Source organism: Lynx canadensis, chromosome C1 (assembly GCF_007474595.2).
Source record: "Lynx canadensis isolate LIC74 chromosome C1, mLynCan4.pri.v2, whole genome shotgun sequence".
Classification (NCBI taxonomy): Eukaryota; Metazoa; Chordata; class Mammalia; order Carnivora; family Felidae; genus Lynx; species Lynx canadensis.
Window position 1 is genome coordinate 154,731,778 of NC_044310.1, and position 15,849 is coordinate 154,747,626.

General features: G+C 36.3%; 1 protein-coding gene across 1 annotated transcript in view; it reads right to left on the reverse strand.

The window, feature by feature from the left end:
- Nucleotides 1–15,849, reverse strand: part of LOC115521495 (sodium channel protein type 1 subunit alpha) — a 149,168-nt gene that overhangs the window by 77,581 nt on the left and 55,738 nt on the right. The window contains exon 2 of the mRNA XM_030326768.1: nucleotides 5,366–5,678. Coding sequence (XP_030182628.1) covers nucleotides 5,366–5,629 — 264 coding nt within the window. The 5' untranslated portion in view covers nucleotides 5,630–5,678. The remainder of the gene's footprint in view (nucleotides 1–5,365; nucleotides 5,679–15,849) is intronic.

Below are 15,849 nucleotides of genomic sequence, written 5' to 3' on the forward strand. Positions count from 1 at the left end.
CTGGGAAGGACATAGGGATTAAATAAGGACTGTAAACATCCTGATACATAGTGCATAGAGTACAGAGCCATTATTTTTGCCTGCCTGGCACGCCTTCTTCTGTGGTCTACACCTCTTCCTTTGAGAGAACACCTCTCCACTGCCTGCCCACATGGCTTGGGTGGAGCTGACCCACCCCTTAGCATGTTGACCACCCCTTAGGTCAACATGTGGCGCTAACCTGGTCAATGAGACCATCACATACCCTAGGCTACAGGAATTGATTCAGAGGAGGTCATGTGAACTAACTACAGCCAATTCTAGGACTTCTGCTAGAGCTTTTGAAGAAAAGTGAGCTCTTTTTCTTGGGGTTATTAGGCTGTAAGCTGTTAGCTTGGTGCCACTGGTGGCTATTTCTGCCATCTTGTGGGAAGAGCCAGCCTGTGAATGCAGCCAGCATAGGAAAAAGTAGAGCCAAAAATAAAAAAGAACTGAGTTCTGACATTGTTCTTTCAGGTGCTGGATCCTTTGATATTAACATGAGATTTACCCCACAAATACATTTATTGATTGATTAATTAGTTAGCTTCTTTGTTTTCAAAAACTAGTTTCTGTTCGATTTTTATCACTCTCAGTTGAAGGGTTTCTTACTAATATAGCTGGTACTTAATAAATGCTAGCCATTATTTTACTACCACCATCATCTGGGATTGTTTCTGAGACAGAGATGGGGAGGTGACAAAGAAGAACAGGGCATAAGGAAGAAATAATGGATGAGGAGGAGAAAGATTTGGAAGTCAACTATAGTGCCTTGGATGTAAGAGAGAGCCTTGGATGACTGCTAATTCTAAAAGACCTAATGATGTGCCAAAAAAAATACATTAATTGGGGGGCTGTCCATAGGACGATTTATGGAATCATAAACTTTTACTTACCATCTACTTTTCTGATTTTCCATTCAATTACTTTTACAAGAAAACTCCCTGATTTCAGTTAAAAACAAAGCAAACAACTCTCTCTACCCAATATAACAATTTAAAACTCCTGCAGCAATAACAGACTAGGCATTTATTTGAAATCACAAGTTCATATATGACTCTTCATGCAGCTCCAATGAAGAGGAAGTAGGCATCTTTTTAAAAAGAGCTGATAAAAAGGGAGGATAAGTTGTTCATAAATGGCCCATAAAATAATAAAGGAAAGAATACATTTTTAAACGGATACATTTCTACATTCCATAATTAATAAACATCCATTTTCACCACAGATCTAAAATACTTCATTCTATTTCCAGTACCCTGTCACAAAGGATATTTTCTTCCATGGTACTAGTGAGTCATCTGTAATTTTAAGAAGAACATGAGAAGAAAGAAGTTTTCTGTAATAAAGAGTAGGTGAAGAATTTCAATGTATAGCCAAATGGTGCAAAATTAACCCAAGCTATGAAATAAAAAACTGTGGAAAAAAGAACCATAAGGAAAAAAAAAAAAATTTGTTCATAAGCTAAATGTGCCCTGCCACATAGCTAAAGTAAATAAACAAACAAAAGGAACACTGCCTGAAATCATGTTTTGAAGACCACTGGACCAGAGCTAAGATGGTATGGAAAATTCTGTGACTGTATTCTGACAGCATTGTTATTTTAGTTTTTAGTTCTTACCTTGGACTGCTGAAGGAGTAAAACATCAGAGGGTCTGGAAATGCTTCCATACATCAGGAATGTTCATGAGATGGTTGCTACTATTTCTTTAGTTATTACTATAATATCACTGACCGTGGAATAAACTACTTTAACAATTTTAGTAGAACTTTCGAACATTATATAATGTGCACAATTTAAACTAGGGCAAAGAAGATAAAAATATGTGGGCATATGCCATCTGAAAATACACCATCAGCAATGACATTTCCATAAGCTCACTGACATTGTCTTTTTAGAAGACCACAGAGGGTTTTAGTGTGGCTTACACATATATTTCTTTTATGGATACCACTGTACTTTAAAATATAACATAAAGAATAGGTTCTGCAGCCATTTTTATAGGAGACTTGCTTTGTTTATTCTGTATATTAATAAGAAAGAAACTAGACTTTGTATATAGATATAAATGGCACATTATTTATTGTACCTCAGTTAAACCTTAGGGAAGTAAGTCACTGGCCTACTGATATTTGCATATTCCAGCTCATTCAGGAATAGAATAAAATCCACATCCCCAATATGAGTAATAGTTTTTTTCTAGTGACATTTTTCCTGAAAAGCTTTTTTTCTAGGGGCATTTCCACCATTAAGCGCTTTATCTATGCCAGGAGTATTGTGTGTATGTGTGATCCACTGTTTTAATGAAGGCCACTCTGCTGATCTCAGATTTTCAAGTCATAAGACAAAACTAGTCATCAAACATCAAAAGAAATATTCACAATTATTCCAACTTTAATCAGAGCAAACTAATTCAGAATTTAAGACTATTCCTCGATACTGAAATAACCCAATTATGGAAGAAAATGTAAGACTAGAAAACAAGTAATGGCAACCATAGTCTCAAAATATGAAAATGCAAAAGAAGGACATTTTAAACACATAGCTTAGTCATGTGTCCTAAACACACAGCTTAGTCATGTGTCCTAAGCTTGCAATGTTACTTTTTAAGGATTCCAGTCCTCCAGAATGTTTCATTTGTATTGCACTTTGAATGGCTTACACTGGAAGACTTGCTGGATGTCAGCCCAGTGTTAAGGCAATAGATGTGCCTTGCCTTGGGGAAAACTCCTTCCTGATAACAATATTTCTCTTATCAGGTTGTTCTGCTTGCACAATGTGATTTGTTCCAAAATGCCACAATGTTTTTCCTTCCTCACACAATGTGCATTTGAAGATAAGGATGGATGGTGTTAGAGGCAAGTAGGAATGTGAACCGAACAAAGTTTATAAGGGTTACTTCAGCACAAGAATCTGGCTGGCTTCCTTCAGAGTTGGTCTTCAGAGTTGGTCTTTAATCCTCAGTTTGAAGACCTTTCTTTTAACTATTTGAAAGGGCCTGCATAATTTTCTTTTCCATCTGCCCTCTTTGTTATAAGCCAATTGTTGGCTGTTTGGGGACACTCCCTCAAGACAACAACTTTTATTGGTCTGAATACTCTTTAATTTAAAGGACAGATTGAGTGGATAATCTGGTTTCCACATAAAGAATCACTGCCCTTGTCGACATGTATTAGCTTGGCCTTTCTCAAAGCATTCGTTTATTGTTCTATACGAAAGGACACCGTACATGAGCTGGGATGCTAGATATCAGCCCTGTTTGATGAAGGGGTAGACTCTGGGTAGCTTTAATAATTTTTAGATAGTAATTACTACCAGAGAGGTGGGACATAGATGTCAGGGGGTAGCAAAAGCCCTGCTAAGGATGAAGCCCAGTAACCCATGATAACAGCACCTCTAAACAGGCTGCTTCAATAATGAAGCAATTTTAAATATGTTAAAATGTTTGTCTAACTGAATTATCTGCATTGTCACCTTCCTTATACAAATAAACCCTTCATCATTTGATTAATTTGGCTTTTAGCTTTTGCAGACATTACATTAAATTAATTTCCAAAGGACTGATTTAATGATAAAGTGCAACTTATAATTTAAATGATAGTTATGAAATGGATAAAATCTTACCTGCTAAGATTTAACAATAGTATGTTAAAAAGGAAAGTTGAATAAAAGATAATGAAATCTATGGGAAATGATTCTTTATCTCTTTCTTTAGTGTATAATGGGCAAACCAGTTTTTAAGAAGGGAAAGTAAGTTACGCTGAAATTGGTTATAGCCTGAAAAGTTAAAAAAAAAATCTGAACACAGTGAAAATTTTACCTGTGAAACTGCAGCAGTCAATAAGAAGTGATTTGCAAAACGGTCTCAAATGCACATATTAAAATTGTTAAGCTTATACATTTAATAAGGACTACTTGATACAGGCTGTGCCAGCAACCAAAAGGGTTCCTAAAAGTTTTGGGGGTATTTTAAGGCCTATGCCCAACTGAAAAATTTTACCTGCTCAATTGCAATTTTTTACTCTACCGTTCTACCAAGAGTTCACAAACGTATTGTGTCCAGTGAAAAAGATAATAATATGTTGCAAATTAACTAGTCATAAATTTAATCTAAAATTAATACAATAAACTTTTTCAATTTTATCTTTTTCTATGCTTTCCTTCTTGGTTTGGTGTAATCATAGTCATAATGAAAGATTGGGTCCTTAATACAAGGTATTCATTTCAAGCATAAATAGAAAACGCAAGCATTTAAATATTGTTTTATAGGTTCTTCAGAATACAATATTTATGTTAATCTTACCAGTATCAATATACCTCCACCAAAATATTGAATACTTTTTTGAAATAAAAATATTGTAAGCAAAATTTTATTTTATGTGTTAATAATACTGAGAAAAATGGTTGAATAGCTGTCATTATTTAAATCTTTTTTTTTTTTTCTTTTTAATTTTTTTTTTTCAACGTTTATTTATTTTTGGGACAGAGAGAGACAGAGCATGAACGGGGGAGGGGCAGAGAGAGAAGGAGACACAGAATCGGAAACAGGCTCCAGACTCTGAGCCATCAGCCCGGAGCCTGACGCGGGGCTCGAACTCACAGACCGCGAGATCGTGACCTGGCTGAAGTCAGACGCTTAACCGACTGCGCCACCCAGGCGCCCCTGTCATTATTTAAATCTTGATTTAACACTTTGTGATACAGAAATTCAGTTGTTACATAATTCATTTGATTGAGATACTGAGTTTTAATGGCTGTCACTGCTAAAAATGATACTTCCCAAAGACACATGGATCCAAATGGAAAAAGCACATTATTAGTTACTAAAACTGTAGTTTGTAGAGGAATGTTCTTTTCCAAGTAGAGAAAAGTTTCTGCAAGGAGTTATTATATATAACATAATTTAGAAATCGAAAACCTTGTGGCGTCAAATTTTGTTCTATGAGAAATTAATACTAATATTTTAAAAGTCTTTATCTGTCCCTAAATAAAAGTTTAGGGATAACTTGGGATGATTTTAGGATTTTCAAGTACAGAAAACACACAAAATTGCATAGTGAATACAATCTCTGGGGAGATTTAATTGGTTAAATTAGTTGCCTGCCTACAACATACATTTATGTTCAGGTATTTGTTGTGGTGCATCTGGGACAGCTTCATCTGTTATGACATAATCAATTTGTTTTTCATGGATGTATATGCATAAAACACACATAAATGTATTTTATTTCTTAAACAGAAGGATACTTAAGACTTTCTGCTAATTTGGCATGTGTCAGTGCTATAACAGTCCAAGGTACTCAGTAGGCAATTAGCAGTAAAATATGCCCAATAAAAAACACTCACTTTTTTATTGATATAGTACGGGTCCAGGTCCTCCAGCGGCTCTGACACCATCTCTGGAGGGATGTCTCCATAAATAAAAGGAAGGTTCTTTCCAGCTTCCAAGTCACTATTTGGCTTTGGGCCATTTTCATCATCATCTTTCTTGTCTGGTTTGGGATTCTTAGCCTTTTCTTCTGCAATGCGTCTTTCAATAGCCGCAAGAGATTCTCTGGTGAAGAAGTTGAAGCTGTCAGGTCCTGGTGGTACAAGCACTGTTTGCTCCATCTTGTCATCCTGCACATTTTAATTACCATTTACTCTGCATATGAAAGTCCTAAAAAAAAAAAAAAAAAAAGGATGCAGATATTCTAAGGAGATTAAGAGAAGATTTTAGTACCTATAAACTCTGGTCATGACATATGAACCAGATGATTAAAATTTTTGTTCCCATTTAAATTAAAATGAAATTCCTAGGGGTGCCTGGGTGGCTCAGTAGGTTAAGGGTCCAATTTCAGCTCAGGTCATGATCCTAAGGTCTGTGTTGACAACTCAGAGCCTGAAGACCGCTTCAGATTCTGTGTCTCCTCCTCTCTCTGTCTCTCCCTGCTCATGCTCTGTCCCTACCTTTCTCAAAAATGGATAAACATTTAAAAAATATTTTAAAAAGTGTAATTCCGGGGCGCCTGGGTGGCGCAGTCGGTTAAGCGTCCGACTTCAGCCAGGTCACGATCTCGCGGTCCGGGAGTTCGAGCCCCGCGTCGGGCTCTGGGCTGATGGCTCAGAGCCTGGAGCCTGTTTCCGATTCTGTGTCTCCCTCTCTCTCTGCCCCTCGCCTGTTCATGCTCTGTCTCTCTCTGTCCCAAAAATAAAATAAAAACGTTGAAAAAAAAACTATAAAAAAAAAAAATAAAAAAAAAATAAAAATAAAAATAAAAAGTGTAATTCCTAAATAGAATTTTTTGTGTGTGTTGTAAGAACATTTAACACAAGATGTACCCTTTGAACAGATTTTTAAGCGTGTGAGATAGAATTGTTAACTACAGGCATACAGTTGTATAGCAGATATAGGACTTATTCATCCTGCATAACTGAAACTTTATACCCATTGAATGTCAACTTTCTACCCGCCCCCCCCCCCCCACCTCCAGCAACCACCATTCTACTTACTGCTTCAATGGCTTTGGCTTAACAGATGTGTTTTCTAGCTCAGGTTTTGTTAAATGTCCCAAGTTTATTAATTCTTGTGCTTTGCCGATACAGTAATTGTGCCATAACTTAAGGAAGTGATTCAACTATAGCCTTAATTAAAGTACATTAGGCTAGGGGCGCCTGGGTGGCGCAGTCGGTTAAGCGTCCGACTTCAGCCAGGTCACGATCTCGCGGTCCGTGAGTTCGAGCCCCGCGTCAGGCTCTGGGCTGATGGCTCAGAGCCTGGAGCCTGTTTCCGATTCTGTGTCTCCCTCTCTCTCTGCCCCTCCCCCGTTCATGCTCTGTCTCTCTCTGTCCCAAAAATAAATAAATGTTGAAAAAAAAAATTTAAAAAAAAAAAAAAATAAAGTACATTAGGCTAAATACCATGATGTCCCTAATGGACCATTTACTCTGGGAGCTACCCAGACGAGGATATATCCCCCACAGGGGCAATGGATAGCTTAGCAACAGGATGAAGTGGAAAGGGAGATATCTCTGAGAGGGTATATCATCCAACCCTCTAGTCCTAACAAGTGGCTCCTGACCAAGCTGGTCAAAACAGTTGGCTGCAGCCAGCCTTTTTTTTTTTTTTTAAATGTTTATTCATTTTTGAGACAGCATGAGTAGGGGAGGGGCAGAGAGAGAGAGAGGGGGACAGAAGATTCAAAGCGAGCTTTGAGCTGACAGCACAGAGCCTGACGCAGGGCTTGAACTCATGAACTTTAAGATCATGACCTCAGCCGAAGTCAGACACTCAACCAGGTGCCCCACTGCAGCCAGCCTTAATAACCAATCAAATAGTCACTGCTGACTGAGTCACAGACCTGAGTTTTCATCTAATCTGAGATTGAGACAGCTGGAATTGTGGCTGACTTATGACATTAGCCATGCGAGGGCTCGCTTATTTGAACACATAGACAGAGACGGTTCAGTGTTCGACAAATGCCATTTATGTGGCTAGGAATGAGAGAAAGTCTCGGCTGGAAGAAAAATTCCTAGATTAGGCCTCAGATGGGAAAAGATAGCTATACATATAGGAGACAGCAGGATTCTCCTGTTTCAGGAAAAAATTATCAGAAACAAGCCAGGGTGCCAACAAAAACGGAAGTGTTTTTCTTCACTAAAGCAATAATGCTCTTCTTGCTGATTCTATAGTCCTATACAGCTAAACATATTATGAGCACCCGAGGCAAAACTCTCAACTCCATGCAGCAGAGTCAGATCTGATCTGATGCCAGGAGCCAAATCCCAAATGTATTGTTTCAAGGTATATTTAATATGAGCTCAAATTTCACAGATATTACTGAGCCAAAACTTCCCAGAGCCTAAGCTACCGCTTGCATATGAGTTTTATTTGGACACTGTGTTAACTCATTAAGGTCAACAAGCTATGATATAGTTAATTGCAGCTTTGGTGAATATACACCACAATAATAAAATTGCAGCCATAACTGTTTGGTGAGGAGTCCTAGAGGGACCTCAAATTTCACTGAAGGAAGTCCCCACTGCTGTGAGGTTTATAACAATAGTTTTCAGTGGATGACCAGAAACAAGTGGGACATTGAAGTCTAAATTTGTATCCTCAGTGTATTAAGTGAGCTAATAAAACTTTCAGAGTTTCTTACAATCTACCTGTAATTAGCTTAGGGCCTGGAAGAATAGAAAAATTAAATCAGTAAATTTAAATCAATGGAAAAGGAATATCGAACCTTAAAGTTCTACTTCTCCGATGAGGCATCAGGAAAACACTGGTAGTTATTTACGTGGAAATAAAAGTTTAGGGATAACAAGTATGGTGCATTTTCTCATTAGGGAAGTATTATGACATAGATGTATATATGGTTTTTATTTTTAACTAGTTTTCTGATAGAAAATGTGTGTAATGATATAAACTCAAAACATTTAAAAGAAAATACAATGCAAACTCCCTTCCACCCGTTCTCCAACAGTCAATTCCTGTTCCCAGAGGTAACCACTGTTATCATCTTCATATATTTTTCCAGGTATGTAATAGGTAATCACTAATCACATAAGTGTATGTGTACTCATACATTTTCTTTTTTTTTTAACATTTATTTTGAGAGACAGAGAGAGAGAGAGACAGAGACAGAGACAGAGACAGGGACAGGGACAGGGTATGAGCAGAGGAGGGGCAGAGAGAGAGGGAGACACAGAATCCAAAGCAGGCTCCAGGCTCTGAGCTGTTAGCACAGAGCCGAATGCAGGACTCGAACCCACAACCGCAAGATCATGACCTGAGCTGAAGTCAGATGCCTAACTGACTGAGCCACCCAGGTGTCCCCACATTTTCTATTTAAAAATATATAGACATAGTGTCTTAGGATACAACTCCTTTGCATCTTCCATTTTTCACTTAAAAATATATATTAGAGTTCATTCCTTATCAATTTTCATAGATTCAACCATCTTTATCAACTACCTGGTTTTCCATTGTTTGCATGCACTGTAATTTATTGAATGAACCACCCAGTTATGGGTATTCAGGTTGTTTCCAATACTCTGCTATTCTAAATAAAGCTGCAGTTAATAAATTTTATACACATATTTTCACATATATGTGGACATATTTATGGTATCAATTTCTAAAAAATGGACTCGGTTGTGCAAAAAACTGGATCTTTAATTTTGATGTTATTGCAAAATTACTCACTTTGAAGTATTGATTCTCCTGATGACAATATAATGCGGTGCCTATTTGTCTACACCTTCACCACATAATGTGTTATTTTATTTTCAATATTTTCAATCTGATTGAAACAAAAATGGGATCGCAGTATAGTTTTAATTTGCATTTGTCTTACTCTGAGACCAGTTGAACTTTTTTTTTCATATGGTTAAGAGCTGTATTTTTTATTTTCTTTTGTATGACTTCCTATTTACATAACAGTCCATGTTATCATTTTTTTTCCTTTTTAATCTATATCAAATTTTTAGATGTGACATCAGCAATTTAATGTTGGGCCTTTAAAAAAAAAACTATATTTTTCTGAGTTTGTGGTGTTTTTGTGCTACAAGGATGTCCCTTCTCACTCTCCTTTTCAACATTATGCCACAAGTCTTAATAACTGCAATTAAGACAAGAAAAGATGTACAGATTAAGAAGGAATAATTTGTTTGCTGATAACAAATTGTCTATGTAGAAAACCCAAAAGAAAAAATTAAAAAAAAACCTGAAACTAAAGGGAATTACAGCAAGTTTGCAGGATACAAGAGCAATATGCAAAAGTAAATTGCTTTCCCATACACCAGCAATGAACAAGTAGAATGTCTGTATGAGGAAAACTAGAAACCTAATAAAAACAATCAAAGAGCTAAATAAATGGAGATATTCTCTGCTCATGGAGAGGAAAACTCAGTAATATCAAAATGTCAGTTTTCCCAACTTAATTTCTGTTGGTCTATTGATCTATTGATCAAAGCAATCTCAATAAAAATTCCAGCAAATTGTTTTTTTGGATATTGACAAACTGACTCTTGTTTATTTGGAGAAGCAAAAGACAGGATAGGCAACACAATATTTTTTTTTTAATTTTTTTTTTCAACGTTTATTTATTTTTGGGACAGAGAGAGACAGAGCATGAACGGGGGAGGGGCAGAGAGAGAGGGAGACACAGAATCAGAAACAGGCTCCAGGCTCTGAGCCATCAGCCCAGAGCCCGATGCGGGGCTCGAACTCACGGACTGCGAGATCGTGACCTGGCTGAAGTCGGACGCTTAACCGACTGCGCCACCCAGGCGCCCCAAGGCAACACAATATTGAAGGAGAAGAAAAAACTTGGATGACTGACAGAACCTGACTTCAGGGCTTACTATAACTCTAGAGTAATCAAGCAGTGTGGTGTTGGTGCAAGAATTGACCAACAGGTCAACAGAACAGAACAGAAAGCTCAGGAATAAACCCATATTACTTGAGTCAACTGATCTTTGATAAAGGAGCAAAAGCAATATTATGGAGCAAAGATAGTTTTTTTCCAATGAATGGTGCTGGAACAACTGGATGGCAAAAACATGAATCTAGACACAGACCTTACACTCTTCACAGAAATAAACTCAAAATGGACCACAGACCTAAATGTGAAATGCAAAACTATAGAACTCCTAGAAAAGAACATAGAAGAAAATTTAGATGACCTTTGGTTTGGCAATGACTTTTAGATGAACAAGCATGATCCATGAAAAAAAAAATTGATAAACTGGATTTCATTAAAATAAAAAAAAAAAAAAACTTCTGCTCTGTTAAAGACAATATCAGGAGAATGAAAAAACAAGCCACAGACTGGGAGAAAATATTTGCAAAATACAAAGCAGATAAAGGACTCTTACCCAAGATATACAGAGAAGCTCCCATTTGGGCCCTGGCTCCATATAATGGTGGAGATGATTTGAATTTTTTTAGGGCAGGGGCAATCATTTCTTTCTTTCTTTCTTTTTTTCTTTTTGTACTTTTTATTTTTTTTTGATGTTTATTTATGTTTGAGAGAGAGAGGGAGACAGGGAGGCAGAGAGAGCGAGCATGAGCAGGGGAGGGGCTGAGGGGATTCAGGGGCCAAAATCTGAAACAGGCTCCAAGCTCTGAGCTGTCACCACAGAGCCCGATGCGGGGCCCAAACTCATGAACAAGGAGAACATGACCTGAGCTGAAGTTGGACGCTCAACCAACTGAGCCACCCAGGCGCCCCCAGGGGCAATCACTTCTGAGGCATGAGTAGACTTAGCAGCATTTCAAAACTGAAGGGTTATATTGTGTTCCTGTGTCTAAAATTCTTCCTGCTGGTACCACCAAGCTACAACTAAGGAGAAACACATTTCATGGCTTCCCTAGCTTCAACCCCTTCACAGGTTTGTTTAGAAACTGTTTTTAATTTAACTGCACTAGAAATAATGTCAATACATTTTGGTTCAAAGGAAAAAATATATATAAAGAACTCTTAAAACTCTACAATAAGAAAACAATCAACATGATTTAAAACATGATCAAAGACCTTAATGGACACTTTACCAAATAACATATATAGATGGCACATAAGCATAAGAAAAGATGCTCCATATCATATGTCATCAGAAAATGCATATTAAAATAGCAATGAAATACTACCCCCCACCTATTAGAATGGCCAAAATCTAAAATACTGATAACACAAAATGCCGACAAGAATGTGGAGTAATAGAACTCTCATTCGTTGTCATCTGGAATGCTAAATGGTATAGCCACTTTGGAAGATGGTTTGCCAACTTCTTACAAAACAAAACTTACTCTTCGCAAGTAATCTAGCAATTGCCCTCCTTGGCATTTACCCAAATGAGTTGAAATCTTATGTCTACACAAAACCCCCCACGCAAATGTTTATAGCAGCTTTATTAATAAAAATTGCCAAAATGTGGAAGCAATCAAGATGTCCTTCATAGGTAAATGGATCAATAAATGGTGGTATGTCCTGACAATGGAATACTATTTAGCACTAAAAAGAAATGAGCTATCCAGCCACAAAATGAGATGGAGGAAACTTAAATGCATATTACTAAGAGGAAAAGCCAATCAGAAAAAGCTACATAATGTATGAATCCAATTATATGACAGTCTGGAAAAGGCAAAATTATGGAGACAATACAAAGATCAGTGGTTGGCAGGGGTTAGTGAGGAAAGAACCATGAATAAATGAAGCACAGAGGATTTTTAGGGCAGTGAAACTTTTCTGTATAATACTATAATGATAGATGCATGTCACTATACATTGTCCAAACACACAGAATGTTCAAGACCAAGAGTGAGCCATAATGTAAACTGTGTACTTGGGGTGATAATAATGTGTTAATGTAAGTTCATCAATTACAACAAAAGGTACCAGTCTGGTGTAGGATGCTGACAACAGACTGTGCTTAAATGAGGGCTGGGCATATGTGGGACCTTTGTACTTTTTGCTCAATTTTTCTGTAAACCTAAAAAATAGTTTATTTAAAAGGGGAAAAATACAATTAATAAGTATTTCATATATACAATGTAAGAATTTTTTTAAATCTTTAAAAAGACAAAAAAAGTATAAATGGATGGAAAGACATATGCTTTTCTTGGATAGAAATACAATATAATAAAGATACAACATTTTCCTGAAGTAATTAATAAATTAAATATAGCCTTCACAAAAATAACAAGAAAATTTTAGAACTATGCAAATTTGGAAAAATAAATTAAAAAAATAACCAGAATGTTCTTAATTAACTTTGCTTTCAAATTCCTCTTTACTGTAAGAGCTGTGTAAGAGAAAGTGTTTACAATTTCCAAATGATAGATTTCTTCCACTAATTTGTTTACTTATGTTTAGTTTTATTGTATTATAATCCAATAATGTAGTTTGTACCATTTCTGCTCTTTGGAATTTACTGAGATGTCTTTTTGTCCTAATAAAGGTTTGGTTTTTTTTTTTAATGACTTTCAAAGAACACAGAAAAATTTTATTTATTTTAAAGCTATAGAGTTTAGTATATCTCAATTAAATTTACCTTGTTTAGACCTTCTATATCTGTACATATTTTTGTTCTACTTGATCTATTTTGAGTTTGGAGTTTGGGAAATTAAAGTCTGTTTTTTATGTGTTTCTATTTATTCTTATACTCCCTGTGACTTTTGTTTTATGAATTTTAATACTGTGTTATTTGGTATGTAGACATTGTTCCGGATCAGGTCTTTGGAGTGGATTGAACCCTTTCCTACCTTAAATAGTCCTCACCTCACTTTACTATCTTTCCCTCTGAGGACAACTTTGCTGTCATGTAATGACTCCTACTTTCTTCTTGTTTGCATTCATCTGGTATGTCGCTGCCCATCCATTTTGTTTCATCCTTTCCATTTTACTGCTTTAGTGACTTCCTTAATATGTATATATTTGGATTTTATATATAGGCATATTTTAACTACATATGATCATTGTGGACTATCACTGCCCTTCAAAGGGAATGCTGTATTAGAGATCATTGCCCATGAAGTTGTGTAGATGGAACAGAAAGTTACTAAAAGCCTTCATATTTTCCAGAAATAGCCCATCTGAGAAAAGCCCTCCAGGCAAATCTTCCTAATTATTGGCTGTGAGTTCCAACTGGAGAAGTAAACGACCAGGAAGATAGAAGAAAAATGTTTTACACTGACAAATATGATCACTTGAACTATAATATATTAATTATAAATTAGTTAAGACACTAGAATTACATTTATATATCAGCAATTTCAATCATATTGTAATGACATCGTCACACCGAGACTAATGAAAGGGTTTTTGCGACTCTAAGTAGACCTTATATTTAAGTATCTATTTAAAAATAAACCTTATATTAATTATAGGAAGAAAGCTTTTTAAAATTATAACCTACCTACATCCTTGTTTATTTATGTAATATCTAAAAACTATCAGATATAATTCAATATTAATATTTTGTCAGTAACACTATGGAAAAAAGTTCTAAGTTATATTTGGAATTTGTACATACTTTGCTAAAAAATATAAAAATAAATCATAAGCTGGGGTGCCTAGGTGGCTCAGTCAGTTAAGTATCCGACTCTTGGTTTTGGTTCAGGTCATGACCTCATGGTTCAGGGGTGCAAGCCCCTGTGTGGGGTTCTGTGCTGACCAAGCAGGGCCTGCTTGAGATTCTCTCTCCTTTTCTCTCTGCCCCTCTCCAGCTCATGGACACATGCTCTCTCTCTCTTTCTCTCTCTCTCTCAAATAAAACAAAATAAACTTTAAAAATCAATCAATCAATCAATCATGAGTTTTCCATTTACACTTGAAAAGGAACTTCAGTCTTTAGTGCAAACATTCATAACTGAATACTTTAAATGATCCTAATTTATGAAACTATACATAATCCAATATGGAAGGGAGGAACCTCACAGAATCTGTGGTTTTGGCTTACACCTTTCTCTTTACAAGAGAAGCAGCATTTAAATATATCTTTGAGTTGACAGAGAAGGCATTGCTAACTTTCAAAAGAGGTAAGACCATATAACTCTGTTGGTGTAAAGACTGCAAAGAGACATACATGTATTTTCAAGAGGAATATGGATGTGCATTTCGACAAAATAAAAAAAGAACAAAAAAACGAGGTAACCATACAGCAAAAAATAAAAAGAAGTGCATGTTAACAGTCAGCAAATCTGAAAGAACAACAACCAAAAAAAAAAAAAAATGTTGGGAATAAGTGTAGTGGGCAACAGAAAAATGGAAGAATGATTCTTTAGGAAGACAAGCAAAACAAGAGCAAAAGCCAGTTAGATAAGAGATCCTGAAGGAGATAAGAAAATCTAAAAAATAAAAAATAAATAAATAAATGGAAGCCAGAGGCTGTGGAAAAGAGGCAGTAACAGAACAAAGTAGAATTTGTCACTGGAAAGAAATCGTAAAGTAATAGCCCTCTATTAATTAATGTGGGTGAAAGAAGGATAAGGGGAAAATTTATTACAACGTAGAAATAATAGATAAAAGAAATGATATAATCTGATGATCTGAAACTGATATGAAAAAGGGAAGCTAAATCAGTAGCGTTAGAATTACATTTTAGTAATGCCACACATTCTTAGAGGGCTTTGTAAAATATTTATACTGAGATAGCTTGGACTTGGGGGACAACGTGGTTTTGGTTACCTTTGCAGTGCAGATAGAGGTGCTTCATTTAAAGTAAGCTTAACTCATGAAGTCTCATAGTTCCAACTTCTTTGGCATCTGCATTTTTCCAACCGAACAGAAATGTCTACAATAGGTCAGAATGAAGCATTTCATCTTCACAGTGGCATTTCACCCAAAAGCCTTAAACATGAAGGCAATCTTATACATGCTTTGTATTTGAAGAAATTTGGCCTTTTATAGGTTAATAGCCATGTAACTTCTTTTGGAAAGCACCTCTAATCATGACCATGTGGGCCTGGCTGCGAAGGTCTGCTTAACTCTGGAGTTTGGCCTGCAGGCTTTTTTGGGCTTTCACACAAAGCTACACCCTCCAAAGAAACTTCTATGAGGTATAAAAGTGGTGTTTTGTTACTTATCTGTCTTAGTCTCCTGTTTAATTTTTCTCTTGGTTCAGAATGTGGGTGAGAAAGAAAGATGCTATTTAATGTTCCCCCCAAGAGACTGCTAATGCCCACAACTGTGCATTCTAATGTCGTCGTGGGTTTAGGTGAAAATAGCATAACTGTTAACTTCTGATGAGATATTTTTGCTTCCACAATGTCCTTAAATTCTATGTTGTTTTTTTTAAAGCCTAAAAGTAATTCCCTTCTCTACTGCCTGCCCCCCCCTGCCACCAAC